The following is an 18,908-nucleotide window of genomic DNA, read 5'->3' as shown; positions in this document are numbered from 1 at the left end:
GATGAGAAATCAAATCATGGTTTGCTATATATGAATTCAGGGAAGAAAGGATAGGCCTACTAAGTATTTCCATTAAACTTTATTTTTAGAAATGTACAAAATGAACATAATATACATATATACACGGTATATCATCCATTCCTCCTCCTCGCATCTTGCCTGCGCACAGTCGGTGCGGTGCCTTTTAGCACGACGCCTCAGTAGTAGTAGAAGTGCCTTTTAGCACGTCATGGATTGTCCGCCAGGATCTGGCTGGACGAAATCAAATGCAAATCACAAAATATTAGAGAAACTTAGTTGTTTTAGATTCGTTAGTAGTAGTTGTGTAATGAACAGCTTGCCTGCTAATATGCTAACCTAGCTTTGTTTACCTTGGTAGCTAACACGATATGAACGTTAGCTTGGAGGAAAGGCAACTATAATGCAGTGTAATAAAACTACTATGAACAAAAGCTAGTGGTTCATATTAGGCTAGCAATAACGTGTTTATAATTGCAATCGTATACGGGTATTCTGCTACCATACAATGTAACTTGCATGAATACATTGTTTTGCGCTAGCATACAGCTAGCCTCGTTAGCTACATGCAGTATATGTACGGTCACAATGTACGGTAAATCACAGTACAGTATACTGTATGAGTATTCCGTGTGTGTGAATGCAGACATTCTCCTGCTATGAGATACATGTATGCAAGGCCATCTGCTGATATTAGAGTTGATATATGGAAACTCTAGCAACTTAGTTAGCACAGTTAGCACTGTGTCAATGGCTTAGCAGTCCAACACAGTTTACACATTTAAACAGTCTTGTTTGATAAATACACAAATAACAATGCAAACTTACAGGTTGTATACCCAGATCTTCCCCTGCTCCAAACGGTCCAAACAAGCTGTGCATATCCGGCCTCAAACTGGGCAATGTTTTGGAAGCTTTCGTCTGTGAAATGCCGGTTCTTCGAACCTCTGGAGGAGGAACACGCCGCTGCTGGTGTGGCCATAGCTCTTCGGGATTGGTCCATTTCGTTCCGGGTACCGCATGACATCAGGCGGTACCCGGAAGAATCAAATGGGCAGTGACGTATCTCCAACGAGGCGTTTTGGGGAGGTATTTTCTGTGTTAGAGTTTTACTCGCTACAGGGTGTACTTTGAGGGTTTTGACTCTGCACACCGTTTACATGCATAAAAACCTTCATAACACACAAGGGGACGGGTAATAACCGGAAAAGCATGACATGGGAGCTTTAACCAAACGTATCAACCTCATGGTGGCGCTGAAGAGAAATGTTATTTACCAAAGTGATTAGGATTCATCCCCGGGGGATTATGAATATCTGTGTTAATGTGCTGATAGTTTAGAAACAATCCAATCCAACTTTATTTATATAGCACATCTAAAAACAACAGAGTTGACCAAAGTGCTGTACATCAATAAATATATATAAATACATTTAGACAAAACCAATAGGACAAAAAGAAACTAATGTAAAAGCACGAGACAATAAAACCATCCTTATAGCCACAGACTGAAAACCCTCATACACGATGTAAAAACATTTAAAAACACAACAAAATAGAAAATAGAAAACCCAATTTAGAAAACACAGGCTGGTACGTCTTACACGTGGTCTGCAAACTCAAGTAGGACTTTAAACGAGATTTAAAAACAGGCAAACGGGGAGCAAGTCTGATCGGGGGGGCAGATCGTTCCACAGCCTGGGAGCTGCTACAGCGAAGCCCCCGTCTCCCCGGTGTTTCAACCTTGACCTCGGGACCACAAGGAGGAATCAAGCTTTTAAAACATTTTCAAATAGTTTTTATGCAAATGATGTGCCAATATAAACCCTTCATAATGATTATTATCATGGTACATCTGAAATCAGTAAGAGTTTTACTCACATGCATCTCCCCCCAAAAAAAGAGAGAGAGATTTGGCGAAAGTCAATTATAAATATCTTTAATGCACAGTAACATTTCCCAATTTGGGATCAATAAAGCTCTCTCTTATCTTAACAAGATTTAAACAACATGCTGAAAAAACGTGAAATTGTCCTTTTACTGCCTGCAGCCTCTCATCCTGAATCTCAGGTTTGTGTGTTTTTAGCTTAAATCCACGTGACGACACACTTCAAACAGAGCAGTATCGTAACCAGCAGAAAGGGGCGGGGCTTATCTGCTCCTCTGTTCCTCGTGGTCACTGCGAACTGTTGCGGTTGGATGGCGTTAAACGTGGACACAAAGCGACACGGAGCCTCGCTGAAACACATGCAGTCGAAGCTCGCATTGAATGCTTTAACGTCGTCCAATGAGAAGCCTCCGCTCACCGTCAGCGGCCCCCCGCGGTGCCGTCGATGGATCCGATATCTCCGCGGGTCGAGGTGCAGGAAGACGTCTTCGTCCCATCGTTTCCTCACGCAGCGACCGCGACTCTGACACAGCACGTCGCTGCAGAGACTCGTCGCCATGGTGACGTTCAGGATGTACGGGTTCATCACCTTCTGCAGGTGGAGGCGGGCGTCCAAGCACGAGTCCTGGAGGATTGTGGGATATTCAGTCAGTTCAGTGAGATAATGCACACTTTAAATGTTAATTATCATCATCATCATTTCTTCACAAGTTAAATAAAGTTGCGGGATCAGCAGTGAGTTCTTTACTGGTGTCAAAAAGAAGCATCGAAGAATAGTGTTTACTGAGCAGTTTGTAAGGATTTGCTACAGTGAACGATAACATTGCTAGCTAGCTAGTAAGTGAGCTAGTGAGCTAGCAGCAGCAGTCTCCACTTCCTGCTAGGGCACAACATCTACGTGCTATTTTAGACAACACTAGAGAAGAAATCCACACCATAGTGTTCAAAGTGAAAGACATGGCAGGTTACTCAGGAGAGGTTGAGAATTGAGACAGCCTTCAGCCTCATCTCTCCCTACAGATATATGTACAAAGAATAGCTTAGCTGCTAAGCTGCTATTAAACTGCTGGTAAAACCGATGCAAATACAAGAATAAGTTCCCAAAAACCCACAGCTAGATGCCGCTTCTCACCTCTGAGTCGGTGACGTTCATGTCTCCCCAGGAAACGACGCCAGCGGCACCGAGAGCAGCCGCTTCTCCTATCGTGTTCACCAGATCGAGCTGCAAGTAAAACCAAAAATCAAAGAAGAGCAGGGAATATTCCTCCATACAAACAGCAAAAGTTACCAACTGGAAAAGTGCAAACCCTTAAAGAGCGATAATTATTTGACTTATTTAGGATACTCATTATTTCCTCTATATAATAATGGCCTTCTTTTTAGATAACAATTGATCGTAGTAAGTCTTTTCTAAAGACAGTTTCTACAAACTCCTACATTTTAACATTTGTTTCTGGAATTTGTACTTTTGGTTTGATGCAGTTTAATATACTTCAAGCCCTTAATAAGGACAGAAGACAACTGCCCACCAATCAGAGACCAGCATTTAACATTCATACGTACATATTTATAACATTCAACAAGGCCTCGTGCAGGAAGATGTCAATTAAGACAATAAAAACCCCTTGAATGATATGTATCTCCTCAATGGAAACACATGCTGCGCTTAGATGCTTTTTGATTTCCTGTTACACCTATTCTGACGCTCAGGAGATACATTTTTTTACTATAAAATGATTTAATAGTACGTCATATTCACTACTGCTGAAGTTCTTCTTCACTGGTAGCATCTCATTAATTGCACTCAGCACAACACCTGACTTTGTAATGTTACATAGTGTTTAAGGGGTATTTAAGTACATCTGGAGTTACTTGCTCTCTTTTTTATAACGTAAATGATGAGAATATATCAGAGAAATGTAAGCATCGTTGTTGAATAAGGCCCATTGTGTCTAGAGGTCTAAATGTTCGACCCCAGGTGTGTCTGACCTCTGACATGTAGTCGTCGATGCTGTCTTTGTACACGGGTCGTATGTAGGCGTAGACGGGGATGGAGTAGGAGCTGTTGGGGAGCTTTGAGACCCTCATGGCCTCCTGGATTCGATGCCGGACGAACCTTCGTGCCTGCTGGGAGTCTCTGAGCACCAGCTCCAGGTAAATGGAGGGAAAAAGCGCCGTGGACTCTTTCCAAAGCCACAGCAGCTCGTCGTTCCGGTCCTTCTCGACGTTCGGACACTCTCCGGTGAAGCCCTCCATGTCCTTGTTGTAGTCGTAGTTGTAGCAGTCGGGGTACAGATAATAACCCCAGAGTCTGTGGGGTCTCAGCCTCTTCCCGATGCGAATCGATCGAATAAAGTACTTCCTGGCTCCGCGTTCGAACACGATCTTCGCCCGGTCTTCCGCTTCATCTTCGGACAACGATGCGTTCTTCTTCTGCACCGTCTCGATGGAGATCTGCCGGTAGATGTCCTTGCTGCCCCAGTTTCTGGCCCACTGAGGCCTCCATTCTTCAAAGTCCAGCACAGCGAGGCCCGGGTGATCGTACGGGATGTAGTACTCGATGTCGTCTTCGGCTAGTTCGTGATGCTCTTTCAGATCGATGAGCTGCGGTAGACCTTCGTCGTACATCTCGCCCGTGTCTTCGTCCACGTAGGGGAAAAGGCCGAAGCGATCGCTGTAGAAGATGGACAGGTTTTGGTTGGTGGCCGTCTTCAGGGTGCTGCTGACGGAGTGGAAGTGCGAGAGGTCGAGCGGCATCCCGAAGCGAAGATCGCACAGTTCTGTCGGAGCGTTCCACATGAAGAGGAAGGGGTGATCGGGGCGGATCGGAGGGTCTGTCCGCAGTGAGGATTGGACGGAGCAAAGCAGCGCCAACAAGGGGAGGAAGACGGAGAAGAAAGGTCTGTAATACTGTAGTTGGTTCATGTTGAAAATGGTTTTCTGATCTGTGAGGAGAAGAAGCAGAAACGCAGGTCAGAAGAAAGATACGAGGTCGGATTGAGTTCCTGCAGCTGTTCAATTCATCTGGTTTTACGTTTGGTCACAGTTGTACGTCAGTAAAAAGGTATAATCAGCTAAATGTACCTACAGTTTCTAATCTCATCATTCAGCAGAAGATGGCCTCCTTGTGTGATATATGGTTATATATTTGATATAATCACATTGTCAAGAAGATGATGAATGAAAGATGATGAATGATGATTAGGACTTTCTTGCTTTACTTCGTGCCATAAGTTTAATATTTGTACCTTTTTTACTTCACAACAGTTAGTCCACTAGTTTAATCTTTAGAGATGCATTATGAAGAAGAGCTTGATCAAGATAAGTCCAGACTGAAGCATCTTAACAACTTTTAAAAGAATGGTCATGAAAATGTGGAGCAAGTCCCTCTTCTGATAATAATCATTCCTTGAATCAAGCGCCATCATCATGTCGAGAAAATATAACCAAAATTCGGCTAAACGACACTCACACCCTCCTAAGCTTTACAGTGTATTGGATGCTAATTAGCAAATATTAGCATGCTAACTCACAACTAAGATAATAAACATGGCAAACATTATATCTGTCAAACTTGAACATGTTGTCATTGTGAACAACCATAATTATCATTTGACTTAAACAGTTGCGTATCTACATGTATATCTTGTTTCAACATTAGATGAGAAACATATTGAAAGAGGTTAAATCAGTGACTTTTTCAGATTTGCAGGATTTAGCATTAGCTTTTAAGGCTAACTATGAAGACAGCACACCTGTTCTACAGCTCACCTGGCTCAACAACAGGAAACAGAGTAATCATCAGATGAAGTAAAAAAAAAAAGCAGGAACCTTTAAAATGACCGTCTCTGTTGGATGTATTTTCTTTCAAATGTGTATTTAAATGTTGCATTCCGACCTCATTAGAGAAGGTAGAAGGTGTTGCTGTTTAAAAAAAATCTCAAATATACCTGATCTTCAGATTTACACGAGAAAAAGTAAATCCCACATGTTTTTTTAAAAGCCATTTAAAAGAAGCAAAGGTGTGTTTTACTCACATTTGTTATACAGCTTTGAATTCTGGGCGTTTCTCTATGTACCCATATTTCATTTACATTATTTACTCAATGTATCTGTAGCATCTGTAACTAATTGCTGTCATGATTTGAAAACAAACAACAACTGAATCTGCTGAGCTTTCATGCCTCAGTCAGCTTTTTATCTTCAGGATATTAAAATATGTCACATAAACCTTCCCTGCAGTCACACATGTGGTGCCGTTTCCTCATGTGTTTGCCAAGATGGGAGTTCTTCCAGAGACTTTTGAGTACGCTTTTATTTATTAACCTGTTTATATGAGACACAGCCTTCCTCACAGTAGTACAAAAAGAAAATGCATTATGACATTATGTAAGCAAGTTCACACTTAACACATAATATGTTCTCTTTTTTAAATCATGTGTAAGGTGTCCCTGTCTCTGGGATACAAACATGTTTAAGGATTAAAGTCTGACAATATTCAGATTAAGTTAACTAATGCAAAAGTCAAGAAACTCAGTACTCACAACGTCACAACGATGAAAATCAAATGTTATCTGCTGTTCTCTTGATGGAGTAACTTTGGGTAAAAAGGTGGATGACTAAGCTGCACCTTCATAACAACAACAGGTGTTTTGCATCAGTGACTGATCACACACACACACACACACACACACACACACACACACACACACACACACACACACACACACACACACACACACACACACACACACACACACACACACACACATACCAATGTTCAAATAAATGCAGACTCACAGGAAAACCCAGTATTTTACAAGCTGCAGCATTGAAGTGATGAACACATGAATGCATCAAGAATAGCAGTTTAATTATACAACATACTATTCTGAATAATTACAACTTTAACTCTTTGTACTTAAGCACAAGTAGAAAGAGTATCTCTACACTGTAATATTACTACTTTTACTTAAGTCATAGATCTGATTACTTTGACACACACACACACACACACATATACACACACACACACACACACACACACACACACACGCACACGCACACACACGCACGCACGCGCACACACACACTTTAGTCTGAGAAAAAATACTAAGACACTAGTTAATAATAATTATCTTACATTACTTACTGTAAACATACAAATTATTATTATAAAATACAATTATCTATAATATAGCAGTATATAAAGTTAATTTAATGAGTACACAGTATTTATTTATATTATATATTTACAGTATTTAACTAAAATGTATTACTTTGGTTGATACTAGTAGTAGAAGCAATACTTAGTAAAAGTTGTTTTAAAGTGCCAGAAATAATGTTTAAATTGTACATTTAGTCAATAAACTGACTGTTATTATTATCATCAGCTGACCAGTGCAAATGGATGATTTTTCACCCAGTCAATCAAACAGACCTTTTATTTTAATGTTGTTTTATTGGTACAGCTTGGAGGAACTAAGAATGTTTATATTTGAAACTGTGTATCCATCATTAATACATCTAATTGATAAACACAACATGACCAGCATATTAATCAAGTGAAATGACTTAAAGGTCACCTATCATGCTATTTTTTGGCATATATTATAGGTCTCAGATATATACAAATATATAAAAACATGTCTATGATGTGTTTTTCTCAAAATACAAACAGATCATGCATTTTAGAAATCCCTCATATCCCTCTATTCCAGCTGTTAGAGAAACGCTGATTTTGGTCCTTAGCTTTAAAAGAAAATAGAGGAGGCGGAGCTAATGCCTGATCAGAATTCTACCGGAGATAAAGTTAAATTCTGCTGTGATAAAACGCCATCCTGTTCTAAACCACATCAGGGGGTGTTTCTGAAACAGTATGGAGCTCAAATGCTTTTTCTCTTGCGGGTTTATCACAAGGTGAGTTCCTGTTTTTATTTCCTGCTTTTTAAACACATGTGCTCTACACAGTACAGGTTAGCTCTGAGTGTTAGCGAGGCTTGCTAATGTAAACAAAGACGAGATTACGTCCAAAACACGTCAGGCATTGTTTCTGATAGCAACTCTCTGTGGGTCCACCAATCCGAAATTATGTCATATCGGCAGCAAATCTGTATCCGCTCGTTGTAGACCAGTTTTTAAAAGATTTGGGTACGGAGGAAAAGAGTAAGGGTTTTATTTTCTGATGCTGCGTGAGTTCCCCGACGCACCGGGGACACATAGTTATGTATAAAAGACATCAAAAAGTGCATTTTGCATGATAGGAGACCTTTAAAGTGCGACGAGTCAGTTTTAAATCATGCCAAACTGTTTCTAAATGTGGAGCCACAACTTTCTTTACTTCTATTAACAAGCAAAAGACAGAATATCCCAAAACCTTCTGACTTTCTGATTTTAAAACTCACCTGCGTATCGGGTGAAAACCTTCATCCACCCAAGAACATCCTTAATGTGCTTTTTGAGGTTTCCCCTTTGTATTATAAACAAGACTTTTACTTGCAATGGAGTATTTTTAGACTGTAGTATTACTACTTGAACTTCAGTCAAGACTCTGAAAACTTTGTCCACCTCCAGTATCTTTGTCGCTAGGCAAATTACAGACTGACAGTTTAACGACTTCTTCAAAAGTATATAAACTACTACCTGTTCTGCTTCATATTCACAAGGAAGTAAATGTGACAGCTGCAGGTAAACCCGACCTCAGTAACGTTCAGGTTCAGAAAAACACCAATAAACCTTTGAACCCTAATGAGACACTTAAATGAGACGTTTAAATGAGACGTCATTAGTTAGCAGTAGCACCTACCTGCTCTCGGGGTCTTATCGTCCAAACGTGTCCCTCGACAAGTCTTTAAAGTATTCAGTTGGTCCCTCCTCAAGAGCGTAAATAGCTCTTCTGTGAATATCTGTCGCAGGAGCTTCAGTTACAGGCGTGTGGAAACTAGTCAGCGAGAATGATTTACAGACTCGAGGTGTTCTGGTTTTTATTAGGACGTCCTGATGTGTTCCCACTGAAGACATTTTCCTCCGTCCCTTCACTCTTATTTACTGAGGAGGATCCGGGACCATGTGGGGACACACACTGGTGTTTATATCCGGGGGTTTTTCTGTCCGAACACGCAAAGAATGCAGGGAGAATTTTTTTTGAACTTGTTGGAAATGTACTGAAGGAAATCTACTCTGTTTCACCATCAGAGCGATGAATCACGTGAAGAAGAAGAAGCACTATCAGAGATAATCATTGCATCCTGCTCCAAATTGAAATAACATTCAACAGATTCTGAGTTGGATTTTACTCATTACTTTAATCCAATGGAAAAACCCATTAGATGTTGTCGAGGGGGCCGTTGCGATGCTCTCCAGGGAGTTATTTACCCATTTAGTTTCACATAATTTGAAAAGGTGGTTTCTTAATGTGATCTTTTTTTCATATCGATGTGTTATTTATTCATTTATTATGTGTTTCCCCTCTGCGACCCCCACTGACACTTGCCTTCAACCACCATATAGACTGTATGCATTATTACACTAATACACACTATGTAAACAACATCTTGCTTTTATTGATTTCATTTAAGTATTGCCTGTTCTGCACAACACTCCAAATATTTTTGCACATTTGTACACAAGCTGCCTCTCGTCCACTTCCATAACAACACTGCACATCTTTTTTTTATTATTTTGAGTACTTTGCAACAGTTCCCTTGCACGTAGTATATCCAGATTACATGTGAATTTTCTATATCTAATCGTATAATAGTTTCAATAGTTTCAATTGTTATTTTTTGGTTGTTTTTTCTTACTTTATATATTCTTTAACTGTGTTTGTATGCACCATGTACACCAAGACACATTCCTCGTATGTGTTAATCTACTTGGCGATAAACCTGTTTCTGATTCTAATTTTTTTAATTTAATTATAAGGGACAATTCCCAGACTATTGTACATTAGAATCAGAATCAGGAATCCTTTATTAGTCCCACAGTGTGGCATAGCAGGTAAAAAAAGCAATAATACAGGATAAGCTAACATATGAATATATAGATAAAGCACACATTAGTTATACAACAGTGGCTTGCAGCAGCCGACCTCTTTCAAGCCATGGTCGCAATGTTAAAGGGGACCTATCATGCAAAATGCACTTTTGTACGTCTTTTATACATGAATATGTGTAATAGATTTGAACACTGTCCTGACGTCAGGACAGTGGCGCTACGGCTATTGGGCCAACTCCACCAATCAGGAGGAGACAGCCACGGCCATTGCCGTTGAAAGCGCTGGAGACGCTGTAGTACATATGCCAGGCCTGTAGATGGTGCTGTTCTCACAGAATCTGCCCTTGCTAAAACAGAGCTAAAAAATGTCAAATTGAGCAAAATGAGGCATGGCTAAAATGCATGATCTGTTTGGTATTTTGAAAATATGCCTTATATAGGTATGGTCCTACACTATATTATTCAAATATAGCATGATAGGTCCATTTTAATCTTAAGTTCATATTTGTTGAACAAGTTGCATCAAATTCAGCTCAAAGTTAAAATGTGTATCAACAGATGTTCACTTTAATTTGATCCACAAGGAGGTGACTAAGTTTTGCCTGAAGTGAACAGTATATGTACACAAAATCACCAGTTCTGATATCATGTTCTGTTAAGTCTGATTAAATGTGAAGCAAACATAACATCCAAAGTAAGAGTAGTATAATTATCTGAATGTCTGGGTGTCTATTGAGTCATGTGATCTGAAATTATTAGGGACAAGTTGTACATTCCCCAACATGATTGGCTTGTAGTCCATTCTCTTATTTCCCTTGTTGTGTTTGGCGTTTTTGACGTGGGTGGTGCACTTTGTAAAGTAGGTGCGCTGAAAGTTGACCCTAAATTCAGTGTTTGGGATTAGACGCAATCCCCAAAAATCCCACCTAAGTGTCACATCTGATTCACCCTTATTGTGTTATCAGGATGTTACATTTATGTGATGTGGTGTGACTGAAGGATTTTGTAGACTACTGACTGGATAATCGGGGTTGTTGGACTCTGACTTGGGGACATTTTCTATTTTGAGTTGACCTTATTGTCTCCAAGGCATGCCGGTGTCTTGACCTAGACTTTTCTCCTTCTGGTATGCGACTTGGATGTGTGTGTGTGTGTGTGTGTGTGTGTGTGTGTGTGTGTGTGTGTGTGTGTGTGTGTGTGTGTGTGTGTGTGTGTGTGTGTGTGTGTGTGTGTGTGTGTGTGTGTGTGTGTGTGTGTGTGTGTGTGTGTGTGTGTGTGTGTGTGTTGTGTGTGTGTAGTGTGTGTGTGTGTGTGTGTGTGTGTGTGTGTGTGTGTGTGTGTGTGTGGTGTGGTGTGTGTGTGTGTGGTGTGTGTGTGTGTGTGGTGTGTGTGTGGTGTGTGTGTGTGTGTGGTGTGTGTGTGTGTGTGATGTGTGTGTGTGTGTGTGTGTGGTTGTGTGTGTGTGTGTGGTGTGTGTGTGTGTGTACTGGACTTTGTTTACATGGTATTTTATTTCAGATTGGACTCAGACTTCTCTTGTCTGTGTCGTGACTCACTCTGACTGTTATACGGTTTTGATTTGGACTTAAGTGCGTCATCACTCTTTTGCTTTAGTGTAGCACAGTGTGTCAATAAAAGAACAAAAGACGAAATAAATAGATTTCAGAAAATCTTTTATTTGGTGCATTTTAGTTTTCAATTCCAATAAATCAGTATTGTGTCTGAAATGGCCCACAAAGGTCACAAATAAAAAAATGCAACATTTTAATATTCTCCATATTATATTTTTCATTGTATTCATTAGATAAATATTTGTTTTAAATAGATTACTCATGGTATAATGTAGCTGAAGGAACAATTTCATAAAATTGAAGACAAAATTGAAGTTTAAATGACTACATAATAAAATCTGTAAATAAGCAAGAGGCCTAATTCTGATAATATAACGAAAATAAAAATATATATAATGTTTTCAGAAAAGCATTTATTACTTTGTTGTTTGTACAGGGCATACTTTTATCCAATTAAGGATTAAGTGACTACATAATTAAATCTGTGGATCATCAGGAGGCCTTATCCTGTAAACATGTAACAGATTAAACCCAGATGTGCTTGATTTTGGTGGGAGTCACCAGTTTGGGGGTGCAGCTCTCCCCAGCGTAGCACTGACAGGTGAAGTGCTCCTCCCACATCTTCAGGTCGCCTGCGGAGGGAATCCCGACGGCGACGTACTTCCTGTCGGCCCGCCGGATGCTGAAGCGCTCGGGGTTCAGGTGGAGGTAGTGGCCGCACTCGTGGTTCTTCCTGACGCAGCGACCTTTCCACTGACACAACACCTCGCTGCACAACATGGTCGCCGCCGTCACGTTGGCGACGTACGGGTTGAAGGTGGAGGTCAAGTACTCAGAGAGAGACGTACAGGCAGCCTGGAGAGAGGGGAGGGGTTACAGGTGAGAGTCAGGAAGACATAGTAGTGCATAAACGCTAACATTAGGCTATAAAGGAACTACAGCACATGACTTCACGTCACCACCGCTAAGCTAAAGGCGGCTAATGTTGGGCTATAGAGGAACTACAGCACGGTCACATGACTTCACGTCACCACCGCTAAGCTAAAGGTGACTAATGTTGTGCTATAAAGGAACTACAGCACGGTCACATGACTTCACGTCACCACCGCTAAGCTAAAGGTGGCTAATGTTGGGCTATAAAGGAACTACAGCACGGTCACATGACTTCACGTCACCACCGCTAAGCTAAAGGCGGCTAATGTTGGGCTATAGAGGAACTACAGCACGGTCACATGACTTCACGTCACCACCGCTAAGCTAAAGGTGGCTAATGTTGGGCTATAAAGGAACTACAGCACGGTCACATGACTTCACGTCACCACCGCTAAGCTAAAGGTGGCTAATGTTGTGCTATAAAGGAACTACAGCACGGTAACATGACTTCACGTCACCACCGCTAAGCTAAAGGTGGCTAATGTTGTGCTATAAAGGAACTACAGCACGGTCACATGACTTCACGTCACCACCGCTAAGCTAAAGGCGGCTAATGTTGGGCTATAGAGGAACTACAGCACGGTCACATGACTTCACGTCACCACCGCTAAGCTAAAGGTGGCTAATGTTGGACGTGATGAGGTTTAGTCGTCTCATTTAGACACTTGTTAGCAACTGCTGATTTTAAATTCACCAGTGAGGTATTAACTGTTGTATTTTCTGTCATTATTTAGTCCTTATTTCAGGCTTCTAACCAAAAACAGTAAAAAAAAAAAAAAAATCCAAACCAGGGACCAGGAAGTGCTAAAATGCCAACTCATGTCCGTGGTTAGGACTCATTCCTGCACCACTTATTTGGGACAGAAGGAAAATTACAGTTATGAGTTCAGTTTTGTGTCAAATAAACTGAATAATTTGGCGCCCCCCTGCAGTAACTCTTAGGACCTCCTAGGATTAAAAGGACCCACTGTTAGAGACCCATGTAGTAGAAGAACAATTCACAGCATCAACATCAAGGAAATGCACCAAATGTTATGACAATTAATCCAACAGTCATCGAGTAATTTACGTCTGTACCAAAGTGGTGGAGTGATCAATTGTCCAACCATCAGACAGGCCAAAAGAGGCTTTAAAATCGTCCCAATTACAAACAAAATAAGATACACAAGAGCAGAAAAGCAAAGGGAGTTTCCTCACATCTGTCAGGCGAGATAACAAACACTGCAGCGTCAGTTCCTCCTCAAACAGGAACCACACGCAGGTTGAATATTTGCTGATTAACGCCCGATCATCTATGTTCCTGTTTTCAGACCTTTTGAAGAGTATTTCTCATACAGTATGTTCTCATGGCTGCAAACACACAAACACTTTAAAAGTCTTTAAGATTGTGATTATTTCTAGCCGGCCCCCAGTTTACACAAATGTAGACTCATAAGAACTCTCAATCTCTTCCAATTGCAATGCCTTTGTTGTAGTGGCTTAGTCATTTACACCTAAACCCAACTCATAAAGAGACAAAAAATAAGGCACTTTGCACTGGGATCAGTTCGGTTTGTTTACCTTGTTGTTGTAATCTCTGACTCCTCCCCACATTACGACCCCAGAGGCTCCCACAGCTGCAGACTCTCCGATAGTGCTCACCAAGTCCGTCTGAAAGAAAACCAATCACACGGAGATTCAATATTTCTTGTCAATTCAAATACTTTACACACCCATTAGAGCAGTGGTCACCAACCTTTTTAAGCCCAAGATCCCCGACCTCGGCCTTGGTGAAAGGCGAGATCTACCTATTGCAATTGAGTGATAAAGACGGCCCAGACAGTGCTTCCAACTTGAGGCCTTTTATGTCGGCTAATTGCATCTGAATTACATCAAATCATTTGGTCCAACTTCCAATTTGATTAAACCAAGAACACAACATAACTAACATGTCAAAAAGGATAAATATATATCATTTTAAGTTTCATTCATTCCTTCATTACAATCCTAAATATAAATGTATGTAGCTTATTTTCCATTTGTTTGAGTGCATGTGTAAATTATTTTGTTGACAGCAACAACAACAAAGAAAAAAATAACATCTTGCAGTGAGCAGATAACATAAAGTGCCATTTTAACTGTGAGGCTTATCCACTGAAGCTTCATGCAAGTGCAACATTTAACATTAAAACTAGTTATTTTTAACACAATTCTTACTAATTCAAAATTCTAACAACTAGTGATGTATCGGTTGCAAACTCTTTTAAGTGAACGACGGGAGCCGTTTTTTGGGGGGCGGCTAATGTTGGGCTATAACGGAACTACAGTATGGTCACATGACTTCACGTCACCACCGCTAAGCTAAAGGCGGCTAATGTTGGGCGTGATGACGTTTAGTCGTCTCATTTAGACACTTGTTAACAACTGCCATTTTTAAATTCACCAGTGGGGTATTTACTGACGTATTTTATGTCGTAGTACAAAACGTAAAAATCTCTTCAGCTTGTGTTGACCACGGACCTTATTTCAGTCTAACAACCAAAAACCCTTTCAGAAAACCAAAGACTTCCAGACGAGGAAAACAGGAACTATTTACAAATGGCAATAAAAGCCTTGAATCTTGAATATTAAACTTCTCACCTTGCTCTGAAAGATCTCAGTTTGGTCGCGGTACAGAGGCCTGGAGTAGACGTAGATCGGCACGGTGTAGGAACGTTTCGGCAGCGCGGCGACTCTCAGAGCCTCGAGGACACGGTTGCGGACGAAAAGCGCGGCCTTGGGGGAGTTCCTCATGGACAGGTGCAGGTAGACGGAGGGGAAGAGGGCGGTGCTGGCTTTCCACAGCCACATCAGCTGGTCGTTTTGGTTCTGGACCTTCTTGGGGCACTTCCCCGTATAGTCTTTCTTCTGCCAATCATAGTTGAAGCAGTCCGGTAACAAGTAGAATCCCCAACGGCGGCTCGGACGCTCCATTATCCCCAAACTGATGGTTTCCTCCATGAAACGATGCCCTGCCAGTTGGAATTGTTTCTTTGCTACCTCGGCTATCTTATCGGAGGACAAACACGGGGCGATCTGCATGGCTTTATTGATGGAGAGGTTCTTGTAGATTTTTTTGGATCCCCAGTTCTGGTCCCACAGTGGGCGCCAGGACTCCCAGTCGATCACCGCCAATCCTGGAGAGTTATCCTCTGAAATGGAGCGATCGATTTCACGCTTGGCCTTGAGGAGATGCTCCGTCAGGTTCCCGTTCTGAGGGACTCCGCCTTCGTATTGCATGCGTTTGACGATGTCCACTTTAGGGTAGAGGCCGAGGCGGTCCTCGTAGAAGATGGTGAGGAATTGGCCGGGCACGGGGTTGGGCGTGGTCACCGCCTGGAAGACCGCGGTGTCCAGGGGGATCTCCAGTTTTTGGCACTTGGCGGTCGGGGCGTTCCATATAACCGCGAAGGGTTGGTCTCGGATCAGCGGGGGCTCGGTGTGAGGCAGTATGATGGGGGTGGCGTTAGACGCGATCATACAGAGGGCGATGGAGGACAGGAAGGACGATGGAGTCATGTTGGCTGTGGAGAGACAACAATTAAAGTTAAATCTGAATTAATTCCTGTAGAAGTTGTTGTTACTTCTTAGAACTTGCATGTGTGTATGTACAAGGAATACACAATGCATTGGCAAGTGGTGGCTTTATTCAGGACCCCAGCATATACAGTGCATGCCGACTACCAACTGAATGCCTAAACACGTCACCGGGTGGCACACTAGCTACAGTAGCCTGCAAAGGACAAACTTTAATCATATGAGAATGATCTACAATTCCCAACGTCCCTCTGTACGAGTGTACATAACATAACAAATATGTTACTGTGGATAGGAAGTGGGCAGAAAAAACCTTCTGCTTTCCCTTTAATTTATAAGAATTCTTATTTTATAGTCTTTTTATCCTTTATTTATGTGCTCAATTTTAGAATAATATTGTAAAGATATCAAATGAAAATGTTATGCAAACATAAGTAAAAGCAGGAATATGCTAAAATAAAATAGACAAAAAAATATATAAACACAAGAAGTTAAAGCTAAAATATAATATATAACATGAGATTAAAAAATGTGCAATAAGAAGATAAAATGAAATATAATAATATAACAAAACAAGTGAAAATGTGCACATTTCACCAATATGTCACAACAATGAAAATATTAAATATAAAAAAATGTGTAAATTACAATAAATACAGAGGTAAGACATTGATGATAAAAACAGGTTGTTGCTTAAAGGTAGGGTATGTAAGTTTGAGAAACCGGCTCGAGATCGCTAGAATTTGAAAATACACAACCGGAGAAAATCTGCCACTTCCTTACAGAGCCCCTCCTCCAACACACACGAACGCGCACATGACCAATGAGGGCACGAGATAAGTTTGTGCACAGATGGAAGGCTGACAGGCAGGTAGGCCATCCAGTTATTTTAGCCGGGCCGGCTAAAATGATTGGTCGTGCTTTTTACAGTATTACGGCTTCCACAGAGGACATTTATTTATGGATTTGTGTCAAAGCACTTAAGATATTCATTGCTATCGGGATGTTAAGAGCATTCCATGGAATATAACAAAAAGTGTATCTCCAGCCGGTTTCTCAAACTTACCTACCCTACCTTTAAAGTGTATGTTGTCAAAGAGAAATAATAACAAGTTTTGTTATTGCACATTTAATAATTGCACTGTTGCATTATTAATTTACGTGCAAGATCCCAATTGGAGGAAATATTGTAAAAGTCTGCTTGTTACTCAAAAGGGCATTGGATAACTTTACGAGTCGATTGCACAATTTAACTTTTGTAAAATGTGACATCATGGCGTTTAGGCTCCCCAAAAACTCCTTTTCACTTTTTTCATTTTGTGTCGCACCGTGTGCTTTGCAGAGCTACATTTATAGCTAAATATCTGAGGAATATTAACTAAAAGTGTTAAACGTTTTACCTTAAGTTCTTACATTTATATAATTAATTTAATTTAGTTTTATTCTAGAATGGAGCAACTCTCATGAAACCACTTTCTTTTTTTAATGTATTTCCTTTTTCCAGTCTTGTAGAGATAACGTGTCCTAATGCAGATAACAGATTATCTTTAAAATGACATTACATTACCTTGGCTGATGTTTTAATCAAAAGAAACTAACAATACAATTGCAAAATAGATAAAATAATCACATTGGAAAGATGTAACTCGCAAAATCAGTCAGAAAATGTGCAGAAAACCCCCAAAATGTCTGATAATCCACTCCATATCATTCATACATATGACATGATCTCATTTATCATACTATAAACAATGAGGTAAGTTATTTTTTATATTTCTACAACATGTCCTACCTGCTGCCGTCTCCTGAAGGACTCGTCACTGTTTCTGAAACGCTTCTGTTTTCTGCTGCTTTGTGACGGTTTCCTCTCTGATCGATCCTTATCTGCTTCATGTTCAGACGCCTGTCTACGCTTCTTACACAAGTTGAGGTCAGCTTCTTGTTAGAGTTCACGTTTGTCACATTAACACCTCTTTGTATGTTTTGAAATTTCAATTAGATTATGTGATTAGAGTACTTTTTTCTTGGTTAACTTGACCCATAACATTCACACTGTACATTTGATATTTATATTTAATTGATTATTCCATTCCATGCACACTTTATGTAAATAATATCCTGCTTATATTGTGTTAACAGAAAATTGGCCCTTCAAAAGTGTTGTTACTCGTCAGAGAGTTTATAGATTTATTTTATCTTCACGGTCATCTGTATACTTTTCTTACTCGCTGGTTTATTTCTATTTCTTTTTTGAGATGTTTATATTTTTGAATTGTTTATTTCTACTCTTTTAATTTGTTATTATGTGCAATGCCTTTTATCTTATTTTATCTTAAAGGGGACCTATCATGCAAAATGCACTTTTTGATGTCTTTTCTACATAAAGATGTGTCCTCGGTGTGTCGGGGAACTCACGCAGCGTCAGAAAATAAAACCCTCTCACTTTTCCTCCGTACCCAAATCTTCTAAAAACGGTGGTACAACGAGCGGATTCAGATTTGCTGCCGATATGACGTCAAATCGGCAGCGGACCCACAGAGAGTTGCTATCAGAAACGTCGTTGTGTCCCTGAGACACTTCACCCCAAATTGCTCCTGTGGGGATTGCCCACAGTATTGAGTATGTAAGTTGCTTTGGATAAAAGCGTCTAACAAGTAACATGTAATAAATTAAAAAAAAGAAACAATGCCTGACGTGTTTTGGACGTAATCTCGTCTTTGTTTACATTAGCAAGCCTCGCTAACACTCAGAGCTAACCTGTACTGGAGAGCACATGTGTTTAAAAAGCAGGAAATATAAAAAGGAACTCACCTTGTGATAAACACGCAAGAGAAAAAGCATTTGAGCTCCATACTGTTTCAGAAATAATCCTTGATGTGGTTTAGAACAGGATGGCGTTTTATCACAGCAGAATTGAACTTTATCTCCGGAAGAATTCTGATCAGGCA

General features: G+C 40.5%; 2 protein-coding genes across 3 annotated transcripts; both read right to left on the bottom strand.

The window, feature by feature from the left end:
* Positions 1–1,936: 1,936 nt before the first annotated feature.
* On the bottom strand, positions 1,937–8,990 carry LOC117479739 (hyaluronidase-5-like). Of its 2 annotated transcripts, none has more exons than XM_034126829.1 (4): positions 8,712–8,990; positions 3,896–4,851; positions 3,039–3,128; positions 1,937–2,531 (listed from the first exon to the last, which is right to left on the bottom strand). In XM_034126829.1, the coding sequence occupies exons 2-4, from the start codon at positions 4,829–4,831 to the stop codon at positions 2,106–2,108; spliced, it is 1,452 nt and encodes a 483-aa protein (XP_033982720.1). In that variant the 5' UTR covers positions 4,832–4,851; positions 8,712–8,990; the 3' UTR covers positions 1,937–2,105. The 2 variants fall into 2 exon arrangements, with proteins under 2 accessions (XP_033982720.1, XP_033982719.1); XM_034126828.1 differs by lacking the exon at positions 8,712–8,990 and adding an exon at positions 8,311–8,465.
* Positions 8,991–11,557: 2,567 nt separating this feature from the next.
* Positions 11,558–17,826, bottom strand: LOC117479738 (hyaluronidase-4-like). Its single transcript, XM_034126827.1, has 4 exons — positions 17,753–17,826; positions 15,025–15,947; positions 13,966–14,055; positions 11,558–12,327 (listed from the first exon to the last, which is right to left on the bottom strand). The coding sequence occupies exons 2-4, from the start codon at positions 15,940–15,942 to the stop codon at positions 11,998–12,000; spliced, it is 1,338 nt and encodes a 445-aa protein (XP_033982718.1). The 5' UTR covers positions 15,943–15,947; positions 17,753–17,826; the 3' UTR covers positions 11,558–11,997.
* Positions 17,827–18,908: the final 1,082 nt, after the last annotated feature.

This window comes from Trematomus bernacchii, unplaced genomic scaffold (assembly GCF_902827165.1).
Source record: "Trematomus bernacchii unplaced genomic scaffold, fTreBer1.1, whole genome shotgun sequence".
Taxonomy (NCBI): Eukaryota; Metazoa; Chordata; class Actinopteri; order Perciformes; family Nototheniidae; genus Trematomus; species Trematomus bernacchii.
The sequence above is the reverse complement of the archived record's forward strand: the minus strand, read 5'-3'. Positions and strand labels throughout refer to the sequence as shown.